Below are 23,528 nucleotides of genomic sequence, written 5' to 3'. Positions count from 1 at the left end.
CTCTGCCACTGTTGTGACAGCAGCAGGGAATTCCTTCATCCCCGCGGGGAGTCCCCTCATCACTGAACACTGTGACAGCAGCGGCAGGGTGTTCAGTGATGAGGGGACTCCCTGCAGGAAAGAATGAATGCATCCCCTGCCGCTGCTATCATGGCAGTAGCAGAGGATCGTGATGTTCTCCCATTGCTTTCAATGGGACCGCCGCTGCTGCAGTCCCATTAAAAGCAATGGGATGAAGGGATTCCACGCAATGATGCAAGGCTATTTCCACATGAAAACAGGTTTCCCATGGATTGCGAGGGTGATATATGGCCATGAATCATGGCCCAATATCGCTCTCGCCAGTGTGCAGGAGCCCTTACCGTATTCATGTGGTTCACGATTCCAAACAATCGCTGATTAACCTTTTGAATATCCTGGTCATATTTAGTGTACTGGAACAATAAAGAGTTGTTGAGATGTAAGAACAGTTTATACAAACGTTGTCTATTTATCAGATCATTAATATTAACGTAAACACATAAAAAGCTATAGACAGGGGAATACACAAAATAGGCCTAATGCTAGGACACACCATCATTTTACTATCAGTGGGGGTCTGATATCGGGAATCCGCCGATCATAGAATGAAAGGGCACATCAGAGATTTAGTGCTGTATGTATCCGCTCTGGATTCCGCAGGTATAACCCTCCATAGCAAGCTATGGAAAAATGATTCTTCATGTCAACGAGCAGAAACCAATTGCAATTTACGTTCGCGAATGAAAAATCGCAGCACGCTCCATTTTCCTGTGGTTCCCGCACGGACATTACAGTCAATGGAAGCTGTCCAATTTGCGACGCAAGGTCATTGCAGACAGGCCGCAGATTCTGCGGGAAAGCAGTTTAAACAACAACAACAACAAAAAAAAACAGTACTGCGCATGTGCGCCGACTGGTACTTCCGCACACATCTGCAATACAGAAAAAAAGAAGACCTGGACAGGTACGCGGGGTCGCCGCCGCGGGCAGAGTCAGATTTTTCTGCGGGCTCCTGCCCGTGGACATGAAGCACTGAAAAACCAGGCCAGAGAAAAAATTCCTGTTTGAGGGAAAATTACATGGGAGGCTGCTGTGACCTCCAATGAGCGTGAAGAGAAAAGGATTTTACGGTAAAAAAAACACTGTTTTCTCGTCTGTGTCATTGGGGGACACAGCAAGACCTTGGGACGTTCTAGAGCTGTACTTAAGCGAGTGGGAAGAAAAGGTGGCATGTTAGCTTAATGATCGCAGTGGGTATAAGTAAGCTACAGATCCACTAGCGGCTTCTGAGAATTGCCAAGGAAGTAAGGTCAGAAAAGTGTTCCTATCCCTAGGAAGGCAGATAATCCTGGCTATTGTTAAGAGGGTGCCTGCAAAATAGTAGGGTGGCATTATGGCCATTAACAGCTACTCCCGGCTAAAAGGAGATATTGATAGAGTAGATCAGAGCCATGGTTGCCAAGGATAACTGGTTTCTGTAGGGTGTGAGGAAGAGACATAATCGATCCTCAAAGGGATTGAAGAACCAGTGAAAAAGAGGAAAGTACTGAGTGCTCTTTGGGTTGCTACTTAGCAAAAGAGGGAAAACCTCGATCATGGTAGAACCAACGTTGAAAATCAGAGAGTTAATCTGCACCATTTCCAGACTAGCAGGACCCGTGCTACAAACCGCTTTGTTCTTGACAGGTGATGCTGGCCCTCCAGCTGCCTGCTCAGGGGTGTAGAAAGAGCAGGAGAGCTTAGAGAGGAGAGTGGTAATGCGGGACGTAGTTTGCCAGAGTGCGCTGGATGTCGCAGGTATGGCAGTAACGATCTGTTTGTATGTGTGCTCAGTTAGCTAGGTAGGCCTAGTTCCCCAACTGCTCTGGAACCCTGTTTCTGCAATGGTGGAAGTAGTTTCCTGATTCTGCTCCTCACCCAAATTTGCCTGCAGCTCTCTGAGTGAAGACATATGGCTTCAGTCATCAGCATCAATTCTTTACAGATACAATCAGAAATTTCACATCTCTTGGATCCCTCCATAACATCCCCTAAATATCTGGAAAGATAGGGATAATCCCACACAACAAAAATTATCTTTATTGCGATCAAGGTCCCTGTGGCTATATCAAGGCTGAACACATTTTTTGTGTGGAAGAAGCCCGAATTTTTATAGGCTCTCCATGGCAGAGATTTACCTTAAATAATTGAAATCTCTCTATCCTTCCTACCAAGAACGCTTAAAGGGGTTGTCCCGAGGCAGCAAGTGGGTCTATACACTTCTGTATGGCCATAATAATGCACTTTGTAATGTACATTGTGCATTAATTATGAGCCATACAGAAGTTATAAAAAGTTTTATACTTACCTGCTCCGTTGCTGGCGTCCTCGTTTCCATGGTGCCGACTAATTTTCGCCCTCCGATGGCCAAATTAGCCGCGCTTGCGCAGTCCGGGTCGTCTTCTTTTCTGAATGGGGCTCCGTGTAGCTCCGCCCCGTCACGTGCCGATTCCAGCCAATCAGGAGGCTGGAATCGGCAATGGACCGCACAGAAGCCCTGCGGTCCATGGAGACAGAGGATCCCGGCGGCCATCTTCAGCAGGTGAGTATGAAGACGCCGGACCGCCGGGATGCAGGTAAGCGCTGTGCGGGTGGTTTTTTTAACCCCTGCATCGGGGTTGTCTCGCACCGAACGGGGGGGGGGGGGGGGGGGGGGGGGTTAAAAAAAACAAAACCCCCGTTTCGGCACGGGACAACCCCTTTAACGGTGAGATTGTGTTTTCTCGGTTTATTAAATACTCCACTTGGAGAAATATTACTTTGCTCCTCTGAATACTTTCTGGTGTAAAAGGTCCAATACCCACACTCCTAAATATGCTTCATTTGTTTCACCAGGATGGTCAAGTTTGTTCCTAACAATTGTGCGGATATGACATTGCCTAACCTGTGCATTCACTGGATAAGCATGTGTAAGAGAGAGTGAAGGGAATATACAATACTTCTCTTGTGGAAAGGAATAAGGAGGCAACTCAAAACTTTAAATCACTAGTAAGGAGCACTATGTAGCAGGTAGATCAGTAAAATAAAAAAAGGATAGAGCAACAGCAAGCCAACCACCCTGATGGTGAGTGATTGGATTTTGGACTTTACTTGCCCCCAGTGACAAACTTCTAGAATGGAGTAATAAAGCCAATGATGCTTGGCATAACTGCGTAGTCAAAAGGATAGAGCAACAGCAAGCCAACCACCCTGATGGTGAGTGATTGGATACCAATCACTCACCATCAGGGTGGTTGGCTTGCTGTTGCTCTCTCCTTTTTTATTTTACTGATCTACCTGCTACTTAGTGCGATACTTTTTGCTATCTTGTAATCAAAGAAGCATTAGGAATAAGGCACTAATAGAATCTAATTAGCGGAGAGAGATAGTAGTTAGAAATTCTCCAGTGTGTGACCTAAAAACTATTAGGCAACATCGTTACCACTGGTAGATAGGAATTAGTAAATATATAGGGGCCAGCAAGCTATCAAGGTAGATGCAAGGCATGGGTGTGTAAAGTCCATGCAACACTGTCTCTTGTACAACGCGAGACTCTGATACATGGCTTACTCTGAACTTTTCAGAAAAAAATCTTTTTGAGGTAAAAAAAAATTTTTGTAAATTTTTTTTTTACCATATTAAGAGGTATTATATACTTCATTGCAGATAACATCTGATCTGCAAGATATATATTTACCTGAGACCAACTGAATGCTCACTATTTGGTTATTATGCAATTGCTGTTAAGATCCTGAGAGGCATATTAAATATTCACAAGAGGTCCCTGAGGAGCTCAAGTTGAGCGAAACGCGTCGCACCAAGGACCAGATATTGATTAAGCCTTCTTGGTGCTAATACCAAGCACAAATAATCTCGGTCTTGGGCACTATCAGTTTCCCAAGACTGTAGATACTACCGTTGTGGGGGTGTATTATCACCCTAAAACGGTTATTCATTGCCTCGAATAGATATCAGTTAAGGCATCGCACTATACCTAGAAAGCACGATATATGGCATCTACATTTTCAAGAATCCTCTGAGATACACTTCCAGAGTTATTAATATTTTTCTTTATGTATTATGTGTGTCAGTCTTTGTGAGTACTATTTTAAATTTTAATTGCTTTATTAAAGGTTATGTTTTAAAGTCCTAACAGTGAAGAGTTGCACATAACATTTTGGACTTTACTTGCCCCCAGTGACAAACTTCTAGAATGGAGTAATAAAGCCAATAATGCTTGGCATAACTGCGTAGTCATGAGGGCTACATGAACATGGCAAAATAAGATTATGTCTCCTATGGAAGGAGGCAATGTGGCTGGGTTGATGTTTGCCATAGCTGTACAGTTGCGACAGGTATAGATTCATTGTACAACAATTACTACTCCTATGGAGAGAGGGTAAAGTGCACTTGTGAGAGCTCGGCTCTCGCTCTGTGTGAAAAGGGGCATGGATGATGGATGGAGATTTCCTCTCTGTGTTCCTGGTTCAGCCAAAGTAGACAAGACTGGGAAGAGACTACTATGGCACCCAGAAAAACATGCAACACATGGGTATGGCTACCCTGTGTGGCATTTATTCCCTCTGAAGTTGATATAGAGGTATCAATAGTGGGGGTACTGAGACCTGGACACCACAAGCAGCCCCCAACCCTCCTTCCCTCGCAAGCGGAAACATAGCAGTGGTCACAGGGAAGGAAGAAGCTGCAGAGGGGAGAAGAAAGAAAAGGGAAGGTAAGCAAGAACCCGTGTAAGCACTAGCCCCCCCTATCAACTGCAGTCCAAGGTAGAAACAGTTACCTTTCCCTGCCCCCTGAAGGTATTCTTCCCTTCACCAAAGTCATGGGACAGCGGACCATCCCCTGTAGGAGTAGGGTACTGGTAAGACACCGGAGAGAGGATATGGATAAAAATTCCACAGATTAGTGTCAAGAGAAGGGGTAGAGGGAGGGGTGTTTAGAATACTCACCCATGGGGGCAGAACATACTTATCTTTCCACCCTGGAGGAATAAAGCCCACAAACTCCAGGAGTACATGACCCTATGCTCACCTGCCTTTAGATATGAAGGGAGTTCTCTAGTTGGGGGCCACTATGGTTGTCGGGTCACGGTCAAACTGATAGTTGACCGTGTCTCCTTGTCTCCTGAGGATCAGGCCAGCAACGTAATGGTTAACTCCAGTCTGTTAGCTCTCTTTGGTGGTATAACAGGGAAAGTCTAGTGCCAGCCCTGTATTCCCAGATTCTGGAAGGAAAAAGTTGAAGACCAGGGAATGGCGAGGTCTGCCTCCTATGGACACAAATCTAAAAAATGATTACCTTGGTGCCTGCAGGAGTATAGCTGGTAAGAGTGAATACTTTTTTGCCTCTGTCTGCCTCCTAGTGGCAATAGCTATACGCATGGTCTTCAATGACATGGACCAGAAATAGGACATACATACTGCATTTTTTTCATGCTCGTAAACATAGGACTGGAAGATGCAGGTCTAAATGCTCCAATGCGAATCAATGGGAATTCAGTACTATGTATTATATGCATTATATGAAGTATAAATAAGCCCATGTGAATGGGCCCTTAAACTCATATCAGATGATAACATGGTAACTTGATTCCTTTTATTCAGCCGTTTCTATGGATTGCACATATAACATCTCACTTACCATACTCTGGTCGGCCACTATAAATAATTCAACATATTTTTTAGATTGCCAAAGATTGTCTTTCTGAAATAGTTGAAAAATATAATAAACTTTATTATAAGTGCAGTGATAAGAGGCAAAATCAAGTGATTAGAGACAAAATTGCTTGACACATATGCAGCTCTACCTTCCATGTGATTTGCTGAGTAAATGGAGGATTCCTCTCTGTGACTGTGACAGGCCTTAAAGGCGCTGTCCAGAAATATACAAACACGGCTGCTTTCTTCCACACACAGCGCCTCACCTGTTCAAAAGTTGCATATGGTACTGCAGCTCAGCTCCATAGGATTGAGCTACAGTACCATGCAGAAACTGTGGACAAGTGTGACATTGTTTCTAGAAGAAAGCAGCCATGCTTATCTAATATTGTACAATCACTTTAAATGGGCTGTCTGGGTGGGACATGATTCTTAAAAATTGATCCAAATCTGTTAAAAGAATAAATGCAGCAATACTAATCCCTCCTCTTCCCTGGTGATCCAGCACTGCAGTCCTTCTAGCCTTTGTTTGGGAGCATCTACTGCCTGACTGCTGCAGACATAAGGGTGGCAGCAGAGTGATGTAGATAGAATATCAAGAACATTTATTCCTCCATAATCAGTAAAACAAGCGAGCTCGATAAAGACCACCACTGGTTGAAACGTTGCTTTATTTTACTGATTATGGAGGAATAAAGTTTTTTTTTATATTCTAACTACATCACTCTGCTGCCACACTTATCTTTATACTTGGACAATTTTGGGTTTATGGCCCAGACCCTTTTGGCGTTGCGAGCGCCCTGTTATCAGGAACTCCTCACCTTATTGGTTTATTCACAATAACTGCTGCTGACTATCTGTATCTTGCAACTATGACTACTGCAGACAATCAGAGGCCGTAGCGGTCAGACATTTTCCAGGCATCATAACTCACTGGAGCCTCTGATTGCCTACAGTGGTCAGCGTTCCTAAACAAAGAAGTACTGCGGGGCTGCAGTGCTGATTGCCAGTGGAGACAGCCGCGGCGGAGGATCGCTTTTTCCCCGAAGTGATGCAAGATTTTTACATGAAAACAACTCGCGTCCCTGGAGAATTCACATGGTGCGAAGCATGATATGGGGGCGGAATTCACGGCCCTATATCGCTCTCGCCCGTGTGAAGTTAGCCTAGGGCCACTCTCACATAGGTGTTCTCTACAGCGATTTTTAATTTCAGTGGGGCTTCTAAGACGATCATTTTCAAATGCTGTCAGTTCTACCGTGTTTCCCCGAAAATAAAACAGTGTCTTATATTAATTTTTTGTTCAAAAAGGTTTAACTTTTTTACATGTATAGCTGCCTGGACAATATTTAAATTGACTTTTTAATTAACTGTTAGCAGGGCTTAATTTTGGAGTAGGGCTTATATTTCAAGCATCCTCAAAAAGCCTGAAAAATCATTTTGCATCCTCAAAAATTCTGGAAAATCATGCTATGTCTTATTTTCAGGGAAACAGGGTATTTTAGTGCGTAATGATGGGGTGCGTTAAAAACGCTGTCGAACGGGTTTGAAAACGCTGTTAGAAAATACTGTAAACCGCCGCATTTAAGAACACTGAATGGAAACTAAACAGACGTCATTGTAGTCAACGGGGTCCCTTTTGGCGCTGTTCGCTTCCATCCTAAGACGGAGCCATTCTGCCACAGAAATTCAGCTTTCCAGCTGCCCATACTGAGGTCAGTGCTGCAATGGGAGTGTATCCTTTTGTGGATTACAGTGTGTCAAAGCTTTAACCATAAGGACTAATAATGTATACATTTATTCACAAGATATAACAATGTATCAGCTCTGTTTACACCAGCATAAAATCAATCCATTAATGGAAATATTTATCTGTAAAATCAATAGAACTGAATAACATAGTGAGAGGTCAGTGAAATCAGAATTGTAGGACTGCAGCAGCAAAAACATCATAAAACAAATTTGACAGGAAGTCAACTAACTTTTTCACTTTTTTGATTTTTAGACATTTCAAGGGATTGTGTCAAGTTATGAAGTTATCCCCTATTCACAGTATAAAGGATAACTTTTTAATTGGTGAAGTCCAAACACTGGGACCCCCACCGATCCTGAGAACGGGGATCCGGTTGATCCCTAAGTGAATGTAATGGAGGTTGTACAGCAGTGCCTCCGCTCCATTCACTTCAATGACAGCGCTGGAGATTTCCGAAGCCCTTGAACTCCCAGCTTCCCAGCGGTTTACAGCGCAATATATCTATTAGGACTCTTATAATACTTTATATGAGGGCAGCATAAGATGCAGGAAGAGATGCTGCAGAGGTTTGGGATATAAAATTTTTTATTCGTTCATTTTCGTATTGTCAGCTGTAGAAAAAGCCTAGAAAACTATAGCCCCCCAAGTTCAGCGCCACCCCCATTCTACATTGTTTTCAGATAGGTCAGCCTAGAAGATCAAACAAATAATGTTACCTCAAAATCTGAAGCACGAAATGATGCGATGGATGGTGGTTTCTGTGGCGCAGGGCCATCACCGACACCACAGGTTATGTTCAGTGGTGCCACTTGTTCATGTACTGCATGTTCCTCACTATCTGTGAAGTTCAGTGGTTCAATCAAAAATCTTTGCTCTCGTATTTGGATAAGCCCGCTGTGAAATGATGAACATGGAAAATCCTATAGATATGACTGCTTCAGTTTAAGATTGGATGGATGGATGGATGGATGAATGGATAGATACCTTAAACCATTACATGTACTGAGGGTGACCGCTGAGTCGTTCTCATTCTTTACATGCCCCTGGTAATGGCAGTGATCCTGGAAAGATAAATATATACTTAGGTCAGGGACACACAAACATATTTGCTCAGCGTTTTGCACGTGCATAATTTGCGTATAAGTGTATTTTGCGCAAGCATTTCATTTCCGCAAATATGCAGCATGCTCTATTTTCCATGCATTTGCCACGCACATGTACAGGCAAATACGCAGTGCAGATGCGCGCATGAATGCACTAATGTCCATGTGACACCGGTCTCAGGAAACATTTATTTACAATCAGAGAATAAATAAGAGATCTATAGATGACTAGAAGAATGTGGTTATAGTATTCTGTTTTCCAGTTTGCACACGCACCACTGCTGTACAACACGTGAAAAATCTCATAGACAATGTCACAATGAACTTCTACCATCAAACCTAATAAGCACATAATACCAATTTCCCAAGTCACACTTACAGGGGTTCAAGTTGTCCCCATGCCCAAAAATCTGACATGGAGGGAGAAAGCTGTCAACAGTTCATTTCTGTTCTTTAAAGGGGTTGTCCCGCGCCGAAACGGGTTTTTTTTTTTTTCAACCCCCCCCCCCCCCCCCCGTTCGGCGGGAGACAACCCCGATGCAGGGACGTAAAAAAAAACCGCTCAGCGCTTACCTTAATCCCCGCGCTCCGGTGACTTCTATACTTACCGGTGAAGATGGCCGCCGGGATCCTCTTCCTCCGTGGACCGCAGCTCTTCTGTGCGGTCCATTGCCGATTCCAGCCTCCTGATTGGCTGGAATCGGCACGTGACGGGGCGGAGCTACACAGAGCCCCATTGAAGAAAGCAGAAGACCCGGACTGCGCAAGCGCGTCTAATTTGGCCATTCGACCATTTTAGACGGCGAAAATTAGGCGGGCTCCATGGAGACGAGGACGCCAGCAGCAGAGCAGGTAAGTGAAAAACTTTTTATAACTTCTGTATGGCTCATAATTAATGCACAATGTACATTACAAAGTGCATTATTATGGCCATACAGAAGTGTATAGACCCACTTGCTGCTGTGGGACAACCCCTTTAAGGCTGTCTTAATTGAGCACTTGGTAATTGCGTATTATGAGTGCAGGTTTTGTGTGCACAATACGCTGTACCAATATCACATAGGCAGCCATGTTGCCGCTCACGTGAATTGCGTATATTACACTTGTAAGAAAAATTGCAGCATGTTCTATCTTGGCACGTATTACGCTCGCATACACCCCAAGATGGTGCACGGCGATGGGCTGCAAGCAGCCCATATGTAATGTCATGGCGTACTGGCTGCGTGCCGGGCACATATATCTTGCAGCCCGCACACTGCAATATACGCTCGTGTGAGCCTGGCTGAATTCTGTATTTACACAGTAGAGTGTGATAACGGCTCGAGAAAAATCAGACCTATATACGGTAGCACTTGTTTACTTTTTGATCAAGCAGCTATATCTTAGCTATTCATGAATGAATAGCTAAGAGCTATGTCTGATTGGCTGAGCGCTCAGCCAATAGCTAAGCAGTAGCTGCTATTGGCTGAGCCCTCAGCCAATCTGCACAGCCCTTTCAGGAGGCGGGGATTTTTAAATCCCCGACTGCTGAAAGAGCTTAATAGCAGTGCCAGGGAGCCAGCAGGAGGACGCGGCTGAGCGCAGGAGAGGTGAGTAATAAATTCTTTTACACACTTATTGATGATTATCGGGGAAGGGCTTATATTTCAAGCCCTTCCACGATAATCATTCTGCGGGGCTGAAACCATTAATTTCAATGGGATCGGCAGCAGTGCTAGCCCCATTGAAACCACTTGCGATATGCCGGTTCTATACTGGCCTCTTTCTTGCGCTGCGATGCGAGATTTTTCTCGTGCTCTCGCAGCGCAAGAAAGAAAATATCGCCAGTGGGTGGGAGCCCTTATAGAGAGAAATATGGGAGATGACAAGGTAACTAATCTCCTCCTCCCCTTTCCCTGAGCAGCTATATCTGATCTCAAAGTGAAGCTGAAAAGTTGTATCCTCTTTGCAGATAGATTTTATCAGTGAGTTCAGAGTGAGTGAAAAGTTAAGGAGGGGAAGAAAGAACCTGAAGTGTAAAACGGGGGTATGTTTCTCTACATTACAATGTTTCTTATATTCGTTTGTACGAATGATTCATGGAAAGCTTAACAAAACCACAGCTCTGTGTGGCCAAAATAATCTAGTTTCATTTTTGTCCTGCAGTAAGGAAAAATAGTGGTGACTAATGTTTCTTCTTTCTCTGCATACCACTGCTGCAGCTGCAGCTAAAGAAGTCCACACATACAGCAGTTTAGGTCTCAGCTTTCTGGAAGCCTTGTGTGAATAATAGGAGGTTGAACTTAATGGGTATGTTAACTTTTGAGGCCATTTTTTATTGCTCCTATGAATCTACAATAGACAAAGAAGCAACTCTACAAATACAGTGGTGCCTTGACTTGCGAGTGCCTCAGCTTGCAAGCTTCTTGACTTGCGAGCAGGCTCTCTCCCAAATTTTTGGTCTGATTACAGAGCAAAAACCCGGGTTACGAGCCTGCTCGCAAGTCAAGAAGCTTGCAAGCTTATACACAGAAGGCTGGCTTCAGGGAGGGGGGGCTAAAACTCACCTACCGCTAGCATTCAGGTCCTCGCTATGGACTACTCCACACCGACAGGGCATTTCTTCTTGAAAGCGGGGCTTAAATACCCTGCCTCCAGCAAGCTAATTCTCTGATTGGGTAATCCAGTGTCGCGTCAGCCATTAAAAGCCGGCGCTGGATTAACCAATAACAGCCATTCAATGATGGTAGGTGAGTATTGATGTTTGCTTTTTTAACATGTAGTGTAGTTAGGGCTTATTTTTGGGGAGGTCCGGAACGGATTAATGGCGTTTTAATTCATTGCAATGGGGAAAATTGATTTGGGATGAGTTTTTTGGGTTAAGAGCTCCATCACGGAACAAATTAAACTCTTAAGCCAAGGCACCACTGTAGTACACTTAAATATGTATATTGTGTGCTGAAAATGGTCTTTGCAAAGGAGCTGGGTGAAATTTTGCATTGTTTGTCTTCTGCAGCTTCTACTTATCACTGCTTACTTATAGACAGTGCAGTCCAAGTCTCAATAAGAGATCTGTCAGTGAGGCTGGCCTAAAGGCTAAGTTTCCCTTTGCTTTCTCTTCTCAAGATTATTATTAGTTAATTTATCTTTGCTGTTGTTATAAATTAGCTGATAAAAAATAGAGAAGGGAGATAAGGCTGAAAACATCATCAGTCCAGCCTCACTAACAAATCTCCTATTAAGACTTAGGCCTCCTGTCCAACAGCGTAGCAATATCCCACGACAGATCTTCACCGGGGAGAGAACTGACAGCTCTCCGCGCTGAGCCTATCTGACAGATAGGCTCACCGTGGAGAATTGCGGCAAATCGCAGCATGCTGCGATTTAAATCCCATGAGCGGAGAATCGCTGATTCTCCACTCGCGGACAGCGGGGATGTGCTTTCCATAGCAAGTCGATGGAAAGCATTCACTGCATTTCCCGCGGCCGGATTATTGCTGTGGGAAATGCAGTGAAAAATCGCCCATGGACAGGAGGCCTTACACTGCAGTGTCTATATACAGTGATACGTAGAAGCTGCAGAAGACAAATGGTGCAAAATTGTTAATCAAACTGTATTGCAAAAATGACTGTTAGCACAAAATATATGCACTTAAATGAAAACTCATTTCTACCTGAAGGCTGTTGACTCTTACTATACCTGGTACTCAGGACTGTTTGTTACAAGAGTCCCGTTTGCCAGATAATGGCTTTCTGTGTAGTTTTTACCAAAGAGATTTCTGTAGAAACATAAAGGAGTTAGTATGAATGTGTTATATCATCACTGAAAATCGACTCTATAATGCCTTGTTATATGTAGAAGTATCCTATAGTCACCTCGCCATCAGTTATATATATATATATATATACACAACATATACTGAGATCACTCACTCTGTCTTCTCAATGTGAATAACTGTGGAGTTCCCACCCAGGCTGATCTCATACTGGATGACATCTGGATAAATGTTCTGGAGAAACAGATTAGAAAGACAAAAATTAATGGATTGTGTGTATTTAAAGGACTTGTTGGTTCTTGACAATCTTTTAATGGGAAGGGTCACCTGAAAATTAACAGGATGCCCCAGCCAATGAAAAACCAAGCAATCAGCCGTAAACTATGGAAGAACCAGTGAGAAAGTGTTAATTTCCCTTGCAGCACCACCACAGGGGAAATTAAGCATTACATGTAATACAAGAGTACTGGATTAGCTGTATTCACCTCTGTGTTGTGGTTTCTGCTTATCATGGAAACCGTTATGCAGAATCAGATCCATCCTATATCGGCCACTAACCAAGGAGGACAGATATGTAATCTAGTTGGGTGGGTCCGCTACTTTGTCTTTCATTTTGCGGTGCTACTTTTTTCATCAAATGTGACAGAACCAGCTGCAGAAGCTCAATGCAGATACCACTGATTGGACAGTTTTACAATAAGTATAAGTGTACTTGGAGTGGGAGCTACCTGGCTGTCTCTCCTGAACACGGCATGCACTTTCCGAGGAAAGACAATCTCAAATGGCCGTACTTCTAGCAACTGACTGAGCGCTGAAAGACAAAACCACAAGGAAACAACTAAACAGAGGTACAGGAGCTCTATACATTGTATTAGGCTTCTTTTACATAGTGGATAAATCCGTTGTTTTTCCACAGCAAAACCACAATGAAATTCACAGCATTTTGTTGCAGATTTACCTGCCGGATCTCACTCATTACATTGAAATGAATGAAAGCTGCAGTGAATTTTCTGTTAAGAAATAAAAATAAACATGCTGCAGATTTGAAAATCCACAAAATGACTCAAATCTGAAGCAGAATAGTTCCATTGTTAGTGAATGGAATTTGTTAAAACCCCCTTCACTAACATTGTACTGTACATAGGTGCAGAAAAAATGCTGCATTAAGTACCTGATAAGTGAAACCAGCCAAAGGGCTCGTGCCAATGAGCGGTGCAGGATACGCCCACGGATTTACCGCGTTTAAAAAAGGGATAGTGCCTGCGAGTGATCGCGGAATTCCGCAGTCTCCATTAATATGCTATATTAATGGAGACCTCCCGCAGCGTAAATCTGCGGCAAGTAGAACATGCAGCAATTTATTTCCCACATTGGAAATCCGCGGTGGAATTCTGCAAGTGAGCATTGGCAGGCAGAAAGCTATTAGGTTCAATAGAACTAAAGATGAGCGAGTATACTCGGTAAAGGCAATTGCTCGAGCGAGCATTGCCTTTATCGAGTACCTGCCCGCTTGAGATGAAACGTTCGGGTGCCGGCGCAGGGGAGCGGTGAGTAGTGGCTGTCAGCAGGAGGGAGCGGGGGGGAGAGAGGGAGAGAGATCTCCCCGCCGCTCCGCTCTCCCCCGCAGCTCCCTGCCTGCCGCCGGCACCCGAACGTTTCATCTCGGGCGGGCAGGTACTCGCTAAGGGCAATGCTCGCTCGAGCAACTGCCTTTACCGAGTATACTCGCTCATCTCTAAATAGAACCTAAAAGCTGCGGAATTCAGCCGTGGATTTCCGCTGCGGGAAACGCAGTAAAAATCCATTTGTGGGCATTAGCCCTTAAGACAGGACCAGCAACAAGCAAACAGGGCCCATTGAACTTAGGGGGAATCAAAGAAATCTTGGTAAATATGCTGTATTAGGGCGCCCACCCACTGGCGATTTTTTTCCCTGCGAAATTCGCAGCATTTTTTTCTCTGCAGGTGTCTATGGGACTTGTAATGTTAAAATCGCGATCGCGCAAAATCGCGATTTCGCGCGATCGCGATTTTAACATTACAAGTCCCATAGACCCCTGCAGAGAAAAAAATGCTGCGAATTTCGCAGGGAAAAAAAATCGCCAGTGGGTGGGCGCCCTTAGGGTAGGTTCAAGAGCGGCCTACTTTGTCTCTCATCTAAAAATCAACTTATACCTTAAGCAGGCATAAAATTCACAGCTCTCTTATATAAGGCCTCCTTCACACAGGCGTTTTTGTACAGCATTTAGCGCTGCGTTTTCAGTGCTGTGCTAAATGCTGTACAACGTTGCCATTCATTTCAATGGGGCTGCTCACAGAAGCGTCAAGTCGCAGCGTTTCCAACTCTGCGCTTTGACAGCGATGCATGTTCTATCTTTGGGCGTTTTCAGCCCTGCGTCGCCCATTGAAATTTCAGTACTGCTGAAAACAACGCAAAACCTGGTGCCGCATTTTTGGCAGTGTTAACCGAAAACCAGTTTTCGGGGAAGGGCTTGCAATATAAGCCCTACACCGTAAATCAGTCCTAGCTACACTAGATGGGAAAAAAGAAAAGCAATACTCACCTAGCAGCTGCCGTCTGGGTCCCGGCCGCTGGTATCTGCCGCTGCTCTGGGCTTCCCTTGCACTGACAGATCTATTGCTGTAAGCGAGGTTTGAGAACCCCGCCTCCAGCAATAGATTGCTGTGATTGGTTCTAGGCGCTGGCTCGATGCCCAATTACAGCCATTCATTGACTGTCTCAACCAATCAGAGCTGCTGAAACTAGGCTGAATCTGCAGTAAATGCACCATTGAAAAATGCTGCGTTTCTGCAAACGCCTGTGTGAGGGAGGCCTAAGGTGATAAACCTCATTTCCTAAGAGCTAGCCAAGGGCAATGCCTATTTGCATGTGTTTGCTGCCACTCATCACTAGCCATACGTATTAGTAGTCGATTACAGGGAGCAACACAAAAAGCTAAACTTTAGTAAAGCAAAATTTGATCAGCTCAGAATTACTCTTGTCAACATTAAATGGAACAATGTCCTCGAAAACAACAGCACAGACACAAATAGGAGAAGTTTAAAAACATCCTAAATACCTCATGTAAGCAGTTCATACCTCTTGAAAATAAAAGAACTACAAGTAGAAGGATACCAATGTGGCTCAATAAGACTGTAAGGAAGGTAATAAGCGAAAAAAGAAAGCATTTAAAATATTAAAACAAGAAAGCAGTGAAGAAGAGCTAAAAACTTACAGAGAAAAAATATATAAAAGATAAAAACGGTCAAGGAGGAGGCAGATGGACTGATTGCCAAAGAGAGCAAAAATAACCCTACTTTTCAATCATATAAATGGTAAAAGGATTTGCACTGAAAGCACTGGCCCTCGAACAATAATGTAAGAGAAATCATAGAGGATGATGGGGGAGGGGGGGTGAATCAATTAAATAGTTTTTTTCGCAAGTGTATTAACAAAGGAAAAAGAAATGCCACGCGAGAAGCAGGGGGATAAAACAACCTCACTAAATATCACCTGCCTGACGCAGGAGGAAGTGCAGAATCGGTTCAAAAAGATTAAAATCGACAAATCGTCAGACCCAGAAGGAATACACCCAAGGGGTCTAAGGGAACTAAATGACGTGATAGCTAGACCACTATTTTTTATATTTAGGGACTCTACTGAGACAGTGGTTGTACCACTGGATTGACACATTCACAATGTGGTTCTATAATACAAAAAGGGGTCAAGAAGAGAGCCTGGTAAGTACAGGCCGGTAAGTCTCACTTCAATATTCGGAAAAATATTCAAGGGGTTTCTGAGAGATGCCATCCTGGAATACCTTAAGGAAAACAATGGCATAACGCCTCATCAGCATGGGTTCATGAGGGGTTGATCATGCCAGACCAATTTGATCAGCTTCTACGATGAAGTAAGTTCTAGGCTGGACCTGGGAGAGTCTAATTATCTCATATATCTGGATTTTTCTAAAGCATTTGACACGGTGCTACATAATAAGTTGAAATATAAAATCAGACAACTCGGTCTGGGCGAATATGTGTGTAGTTGGGTAAAGAACTGGCTCAGAGATAGAAAGAAGAGGGTGGCAATAAATGGTTCGTACACTGATTGAGCCGCCGTTGCTAGCGGGGTGCCACAGGGTTCAGTATTAGGCCCTATTCTGTTCAATATATTTGACCTGATAGAGGGAATGCACAGTAAAATATCGATATTTGTAGACGATACAAAATTATACAAGATAATTAATATAACGGAGGACAATGTATGGCTGCAAACGGACCTAGATAAGCTGGGGGCTTGGGCAGAAAAATGACAAATGAAGTTCAATATTGATAAATGTAAGGTTATGCACATGGGCAGGAGAAACGGATGTCACCAATATACACTAAATGGGGTACTGCTAGGGAAAAGTGATATGGAAAAAGACCGGGTACTAGTTGACTGCAGACTTAACTGGAGCAATCAATGCCAATCAGCTGCTGCAAAAGCAAATAAAGTCTTATGGTACATTAAAAGAGGTATAGGGGCGAGAGACAAGAACATTATTTTTCCACTATATAAGGCACTTGTCAGGCCTCACATGGAATACTGCGCACAGTTCTGGACACCGATGCTCAGGAAAGATGTTGCAGTGCTGGAGAGGGTTCAAAGAAGGGCAACAAATTAATAAACAGAATGGAAGAACTGGAATACCCAGAGAGGCTATCAAAATTAGGATTATTCACCGCGGAATAAAGGCAGTTAAGCGGTGACCAAATAACTATGAATAAATACATTAGGGGACAATAATCATCTGTTTATATTCAGGACTGTGATGGTAACAAAAGGGCTTCCTCTACGTTCAGAGGAAAGAAGGTTTCATCACAGACACAGAAGGGGGTTCTTTACTGTAAGAGCAGTGAGACTATGGAACTCTCTGTCTGAGGACGTGGTAATGGCAAAATCAATAGAGGAATTTAAGAGGGGACTAGACGACTTTTTAGTGTGTTATGATATTATACAGGTTTTTAAAGTTTTTTCCATGACTTTACCATGAGATTTCAAGATTCACTCGCAGAATTCTAAATACACGCAATCAAAGGTTTGTTTTTTAATTATTGTTTCAAATACAAAAATAATAATAGACACACCCTGCCAAGTCAAGCTATTCCCAGTTAAATAATGTTATTTATTTTTTTAAATCCCCAACTATGAGAGGCGGGTTTATACATTTTGAAACCGAGTTTTATAAGGGACACTTAAAAAAATCTGTCATGTTTAAGTGAACTATTGTTCTGCCTAATAAAAAGTTAAAAAGTTGCTGCTCACCTTCCCTTTATCACACGGAATCTGAATTTTCCCGGCAGTAGTCTCAGTAGATCCTTTGCTTCACCGCCCAGTCCCAGCGGCATTACATACAGGAATACACAGGAGAAGCTGGCTTCACGTGAAACAGTTGTTGTTTATTCTGACTCAAGACCTCATGGACCAACCCACGCCAGAGCTTCCTGTCAGCTGTCGCCACGCCCCACTCCACCAAGGTCCAGTCCGTCACCTGAAGGATATCATCCATCCATCTTGCCCTTGGTCGGCCCCTCTTCTTTTTGCCTTCTACTTTCCCCAACATCAGCATCTTCTTCAAGGTATCCTGTCTTCTCATTATGTGGCCAAAGTACTTCAGTTTTGCCTTTAATATCATTCCCTTCATTGAGCAGTCTGCCTTTATTTCCTGGAGTATGGACTGGTTTGATCTTCTTACAGTCCAAGGCACTCTCAGCATTTTCCTCCAACACCACAGTTCAAAAGCGTCTATTTTCCTTAGCTCAGCCTTCCTTATGGTTCAGCTCTCACATCCATAGGTTACTATGGGGAATACCATTGCTATAACTATGCGGAGCTTCGTTATCAGTGTGATGTCTCTGCTCTTAACTATTTTATTGAGATTGGTCATTGCTCTCCTCCGAAGTAAACGTCTTCTGATTTCCTGGCTGAAGTCCGCGTCTGCAGTAATCTTTGCGCCTTAGATCTGTCTAAGATTGTTAACGATTCTTCCAGTGATTTTAACTCCAGCCTTGGATTCATCAACTCCCGCTCGTCACATCATGTGTTCTGCATACAGGTTGAATAGGTAAAGTGAGAGTATACAACCCTGCGGTACTTCTTTCGCAATCTTAAACCAATCTTTTGTTCCATGGTCTGTTCTTACCATCGCAACTTGGTCATTATACAGATTCCTCAGGAGGCATACAAGGCGACTTGTTATCCGCATACCACCAAGAACTTGCCACAGTTTATTATGATCCACACAGTCAAAGGCTTTAGAATAATCAATAAAACAGAAATAGATGATTCAAGATGATCTCAAGACTCCTTTGTGAGTTGAAACGCCTTCTGTCTAGTCTGATGCACCGTGGTACAATTTAATAAAGGCAAAGTACTGTTTCACGTGAAGCCAGCTTCTTCTCCGATGGATTCCAATTGTTCTGCCAGTAGTGAACCTAAACATTATAGAATCTATACCAGCACTACAACAGAATTAAATTAAGTGAGCTTGACAAAAGTTTTTTTTTTGACAGACTTTAGGCCGAATGCACACATCCGGGTTGGATTCCACATGCGGGATCCCGCAGCGGAATCCGACCATGTGCCCAGCCGGTGACCCACCGCGTACTTGTCCGTATTCTTCATAATCTGTATTGCGCATGTGCCGGCCGGCGCATATGTGCAATACAGATTATGCCGCGCTGTCGATAGGGGCTGACGCGGATTCCATGACCTTTCTGCAATGGCGCTGCTACAGTGCTGAAAAGATCGCTTGAACGGGCTACTTCATGCTACTTGAAGGTGCTCGTTCACATGATCTGTGGTGCGTGCTTTCAAGGCTCCCATAGGAGCCTATGAAAGCATGCAGCAAACATAGGACAAGTCGTATCTTTGCACGCACCACTCAGCTGGCATGCGAGTTTGCACTGGCATGTCCTATCATTGTTAGATCTGCTAATTCAGCGTGTCTAACAAGCGCTCATGTGAACGCTTCTATAGGAAGCCATTGGTTCCTATAGAAGCGCTTTTTTCACGTGCCTCTTAAGCGCTAAAGCAGTGCTCATCTGAATGAGGCCTTAGCAAGACTCAGGAAAAATTCCATGACAAAAATGCATGAAAAATCTGAAAATTCCACGACATTTACAGGTATTCCATGAAATTCCAGGTTTTCCATGACGCCTATGAACCCTGAAGGATATAGTCATTAAGTAACCAGCGGGGTTGTTGATCCGAGTCCTGGAGTCAAGTAGAAACTTTCAAACGCTGATTCAGGGATTATTCTGATTGCCATTATGGATTCGGGAAGGATTTTTTTTCCCCAAAATGGGCTACATTGGCTTCTGCCTCATTGGGTTTTTTTTTTGCATTCCTAAGGATCAGCAAGGAGGAAGTGAAAATAGGCTAAACTAGATGGACATTGTCTACTTTCAGCCTAACATACTACGGTATGTTACAAACATCTAATGTGCATGATGACCGGCTGACTGCAGCATCCCGACATCTGCTGTTAGAGGAATTAAAGATCCTTTCAACCTTCAAGAAATGCATAATTCGGACATCACTTCACAACGACTAAAATTTGTTTGCAACTGACAAGATTTCCAACAGAAGTGAAGTCATAGGCTGAAAGCATACAATGTCCATCCAGTTCAGCTCGCTTCCACCTTGGCCCCCGCCTATTGATCAAGAGGAAGGCAAAAAAAAACAAATGAGGCAGAAGCCAATGTAGCCCATTTGGGGAAAAAAATTCCTTCCCGACTCCATAACGGCAGTCAGATTAATCGCTAGATCAACGTTTGAAAGTTCCTACCTGACTCCAAGACCCGGATTAACAACCCCACTGGTTATTCAATGTCTGTATTCTGTTACATCATAGTGCTCTAAAAAGTCATCTAGTCGCCTCTTAAACTCCTCTATGGATTTTGCCAATTCCACGTCCTCAGGCAGAGAGTTCTAGTCTCACTGCTCTTACGGTAAAGAACTCCCTTCTGTATTGGTGATGGAACCATCTTTCCTCTAAATGTAGGGGATGCCCTCTTGTTACCATTGCAGTCCTGGGTATAAAAAGACTAGTAATTATTAGGAAATTATAGGACCAGAGCCACACAGCTCTGCTATGTTGCTATGGCATATTAGCTGCACGTAATTTACAAACTTCAGCTGCTCGCTGAGGAGATATGTTGGCTCGTTGCTTTCGCATATCTGCTGCACGAGATTTACAAACTTCAGCTGGTGGCTGAGGTGAAATTGTGGCTTGTCGCTGTGTCATGTAAGCTGCATTAGCTTTACAGCAGCGTTTACCCCTCTGTGGTGACATGTTTGCACGACAGCGACTGTTTGTTACAACACTGAACAATGGTTCACGACTTTATGAATTATATAGTGGAACAATAACGTTCTCGTCCCTCTCTCCTATACCTCTTTTAATGCACCCCAAGACTATTTGTTTTTGCACCAGCTGACTGGCATTGATTGCTCCAGTTAAGTCTACAGTCAACTAGTACCCCCAGGTCGTTCATCTCTACTGATGCTGAACTATAGGTGAGAAAAGTCTTGTAGCTTAACAGACTAAATGTGACTCCGTGGTTTGTCCTGCAGCCTCTCAACGATGCCTCAATCTCCAATGCGAGGCATTTTCAACAGGGTACGACGAACTCTACTTATGGTGCCACTGACTGATCCAGACGTAACACGTGTTCATGGTTATGACTTCTGTCTCTGTGCCATACAGTCTGGGTTGTGTGTAATTGGCGTACGGCACTCGCTCTGAAGTTTTTTGATAGGAGCTTGGACCACTGTTCAGCATCGGACATAAGAATATACATGCTTATCATAAACAGAAAACAGGATGACTTTACATCATGGAAAACTTGCATCATGTGATAAGGGGAACAGGAATGGTCCACACCAGAGACTATTCAACAATTCTAACAGTGGGATTTAAATGTCCTGTACTGCTACCCTATGAGGAAATCTCCAGGAGCCCTCTGGGTGTAATGGCAGCAAGGGGCCTTCTGAAGGCTCCCTGGCTGACCTGATTGTTTACCTATCAGCATGTCTTAATATGATGCCTGTTAAAATACAGTATAGTGGAACATCATAGTATTGCATTATACTGTATAAGTGCTCAAACTATGGCCGCCTGCAGACGGCTGGGTCGGATCTCGCAGCGGGATGCGAACCCGTGCCCCTGCAGAGACTTGTGGCTCACGCTCCCGGCGCCAACTCTGCTTTTCTATGTGCCAGCTGCCGCCCAGCCGGCGCATGCGCAGAGCGGAGTCGGCCCGTCACTAGTGACGTTTCTGTGCGGGCCTCTGCGAAACCCGCACAGAAATAGAACATGCCGCGATTTGTTTTCCCGCATGTTTTCACGCAGACAAACCGCAGCTGTGTGCATAGGATTGCATTATCTAATGCAATCCTATAGCAGCGGGCACGGGCGGAAATTTTTCAGGAAATCCCGCCACGGAATTTCAACCCATGTGCCCCAGGGAGCCTATCACAAGTTCAAATCTACTATGGGTACTGAAAAAATGTAAAAATAATTAATGATTTTTTAATTATTACCAATAATGAAAAATATTAAAAGTCCAGTTTATTAAAATAGCCCATTATTAATCCCACATGGTGAACACTGTCAGAAAAAAATACACCATTCCAGGATTGCACTTTTCTGGTTACCTTGTCTCCAAGAAAAAAAACTGAATAAAAAGTGATCGAAAAGTCATATGTACCTCAAAATCTTATCAATAAAAACGATAGGCCGTGCCACAAAAATTAGGGCAGGTATGGTGAAAGAAAGGGTTGTTTTTTTTAAAATTAGTACTACATAAAAGAACTTTACACATTTGGTATCGCTGTAATCATACTGATCCATAGAATAAATGTAGCATGTTATTTTGACTGCACTGTCAAGAACCAAAAAACTCACAATGCTCCAATTTTGGTTTCTTTTACCGTTTTCATCCCACTTAGAGATTGTGAAATGTTTTCTAGCACATTGTATATTACCTCAAATGGTACTATTGAAAAATACAACTTGTCCTGAAAAAACAAGCATTATGTAGATATGTCACCAGAAAAATGAAAAGGTTATGTTCTTTGAGGATGGAGATACAAGAATTGCAAAATGTGACCTGGACACAGGAACATCAATAACTCTTATGCATGAAAGGGTTAAACAACAAGCGACTATTTTTTAGCGACCATTAAATGAAGTGACGAGTAAACAAATTTTCGCTCTGATTGGTTGTTACTTACATTTGCTCTATCAAACAATTCATTGGACATTAGTTGTCCCGTGTAAAGCCACTTTTACACATATAGAGGTGTTAGCTTACAGAAAATACTTCACATTGCTAGAAAACCTCCAGAAACAATTGTCTAGATTTCCTTACCCAGAAGTCCCAGAATCAGCAGATCGCGTTTCATCTTCGTTGTGACACGTCTTGCGTCCTTTATCCTAGGTAAAAGTACAACAGTCAGGAGAAATACACACAACCCTCACCATCCCCTCAGTAACACAATAGAGGATTGTGGGAGGTTAAACTGAATTATACTACAATACTGTACACCATAAGATCCTATAATAATAGCTGCCCGCTGAGGGTCACAATTATGACTCTAGAGCTTCAATGGAAAAGCCGAACAGGAAAATGCCTTTCCAGAGAAAGGGTGCATTCACACGGGCGAGCGCGATGCCGGTCATAGAAACTTGGACTGATGTTGTCCTTGTAAAATTGCAATTCTGGATGCGAGTAATGATGTGTTTTTTTGTTGTTTTTTTTAAATGCATCGCTGCTGTGTACTTGCGGGTTCCCACCCGTTTTTCATGTGCAAAAGTCACAAGTAATTCTAATAGTTTTTAAATGGTAAAAATCATATTGCACTCACATGCCAATCACATGGCATACAAGTGTGATGCAATTTTTTTTAAAGATTTCTTACAGCCGACAACCGCCTTTAACAACTCTGAAAAGCCGTGTCGATCATCTGAGCTGTTAAACCTTTAAATGCCGTCAATTCTGACAGTGGCATTTAAATGCCCAGACCGATATTCGGGGATCGCTTACGGCCCCCCACGATCAGATCCCGGGTTGCCATGTGGGTTGTCATGGCAGCCGGGGGTCTTCTGAAACGCCCCAGAGCTGCCATTGCAGAGTGCCTATCAAGCTGTGGCTAT

At 43.5% G+C, this 23,528-nt stretch overlaps 1 protein-coding gene across 1 annotated transcript in view; it reads right to left on the bottom strand.

Annotated features, from left to right (window-relative positions):
- The window catches only part of LOC136610189 (zinc metalloproteinase-disintegrin-like MTP4), a 72,805-nt gene extending 52,142 nt beyond the window's left edge, over positions 1 to 20,663 (bottom strand). Inside the window, exons 1-9 of the mRNA XM_066589431.1 lie at positions 20,502 to 20,663; positions 20,319 to 20,400; positions 13,051 to 13,136; positions 12,483 to 12,559; positions 12,250 to 12,328; positions 8,452 to 8,528; positions 8,184 to 8,361; positions 5,698 to 5,760; positions 363 to 434 (exon numbers count right to left, since the gene is read on the bottom strand). Coding sequence (XP_066445528.1) covers positions 363 to 434; positions 5,698 to 5,760; positions 8,184 to 8,361; positions 8,452 to 8,528; positions 12,250 to 12,328; positions 12,483 to 12,559; positions 13,051 to 13,136; positions 20,319 to 20,400; positions 20,502 to 20,663 — 876 coding nt within the window. The remainder of the gene's footprint in view (positions 1 to 362; positions 435 to 5,697; positions 5,761 to 8,183; positions 8,362 to 8,451; positions 8,529 to 12,249; positions 12,329 to 12,482; positions 12,560 to 13,050; positions 13,137 to 20,318; positions 20,401 to 20,501) is intronic.
- Positions 20,664 to 23,528: the final 2,865 nt, after the last annotated feature.

The sequence above is a fragment of the Eleutherodactylus coqui genome, chromosome 2 (assembly GCF_035609145.1).
Source record: "Eleutherodactylus coqui strain aEleCoq1 chromosome 2, aEleCoq1.hap1, whole genome shotgun sequence".
NCBI classification, from domain to species: domain Eukaryota; kingdom Metazoa; phylum Chordata; class Amphibia; order Anura; family Eleutherodactylidae; genus Eleutherodactylus; species Eleutherodactylus coqui.
The sequence above is the reverse complement of the archived record's forward strand: the minus strand, read 5'-3'. Positions and strand labels throughout refer to the sequence as shown.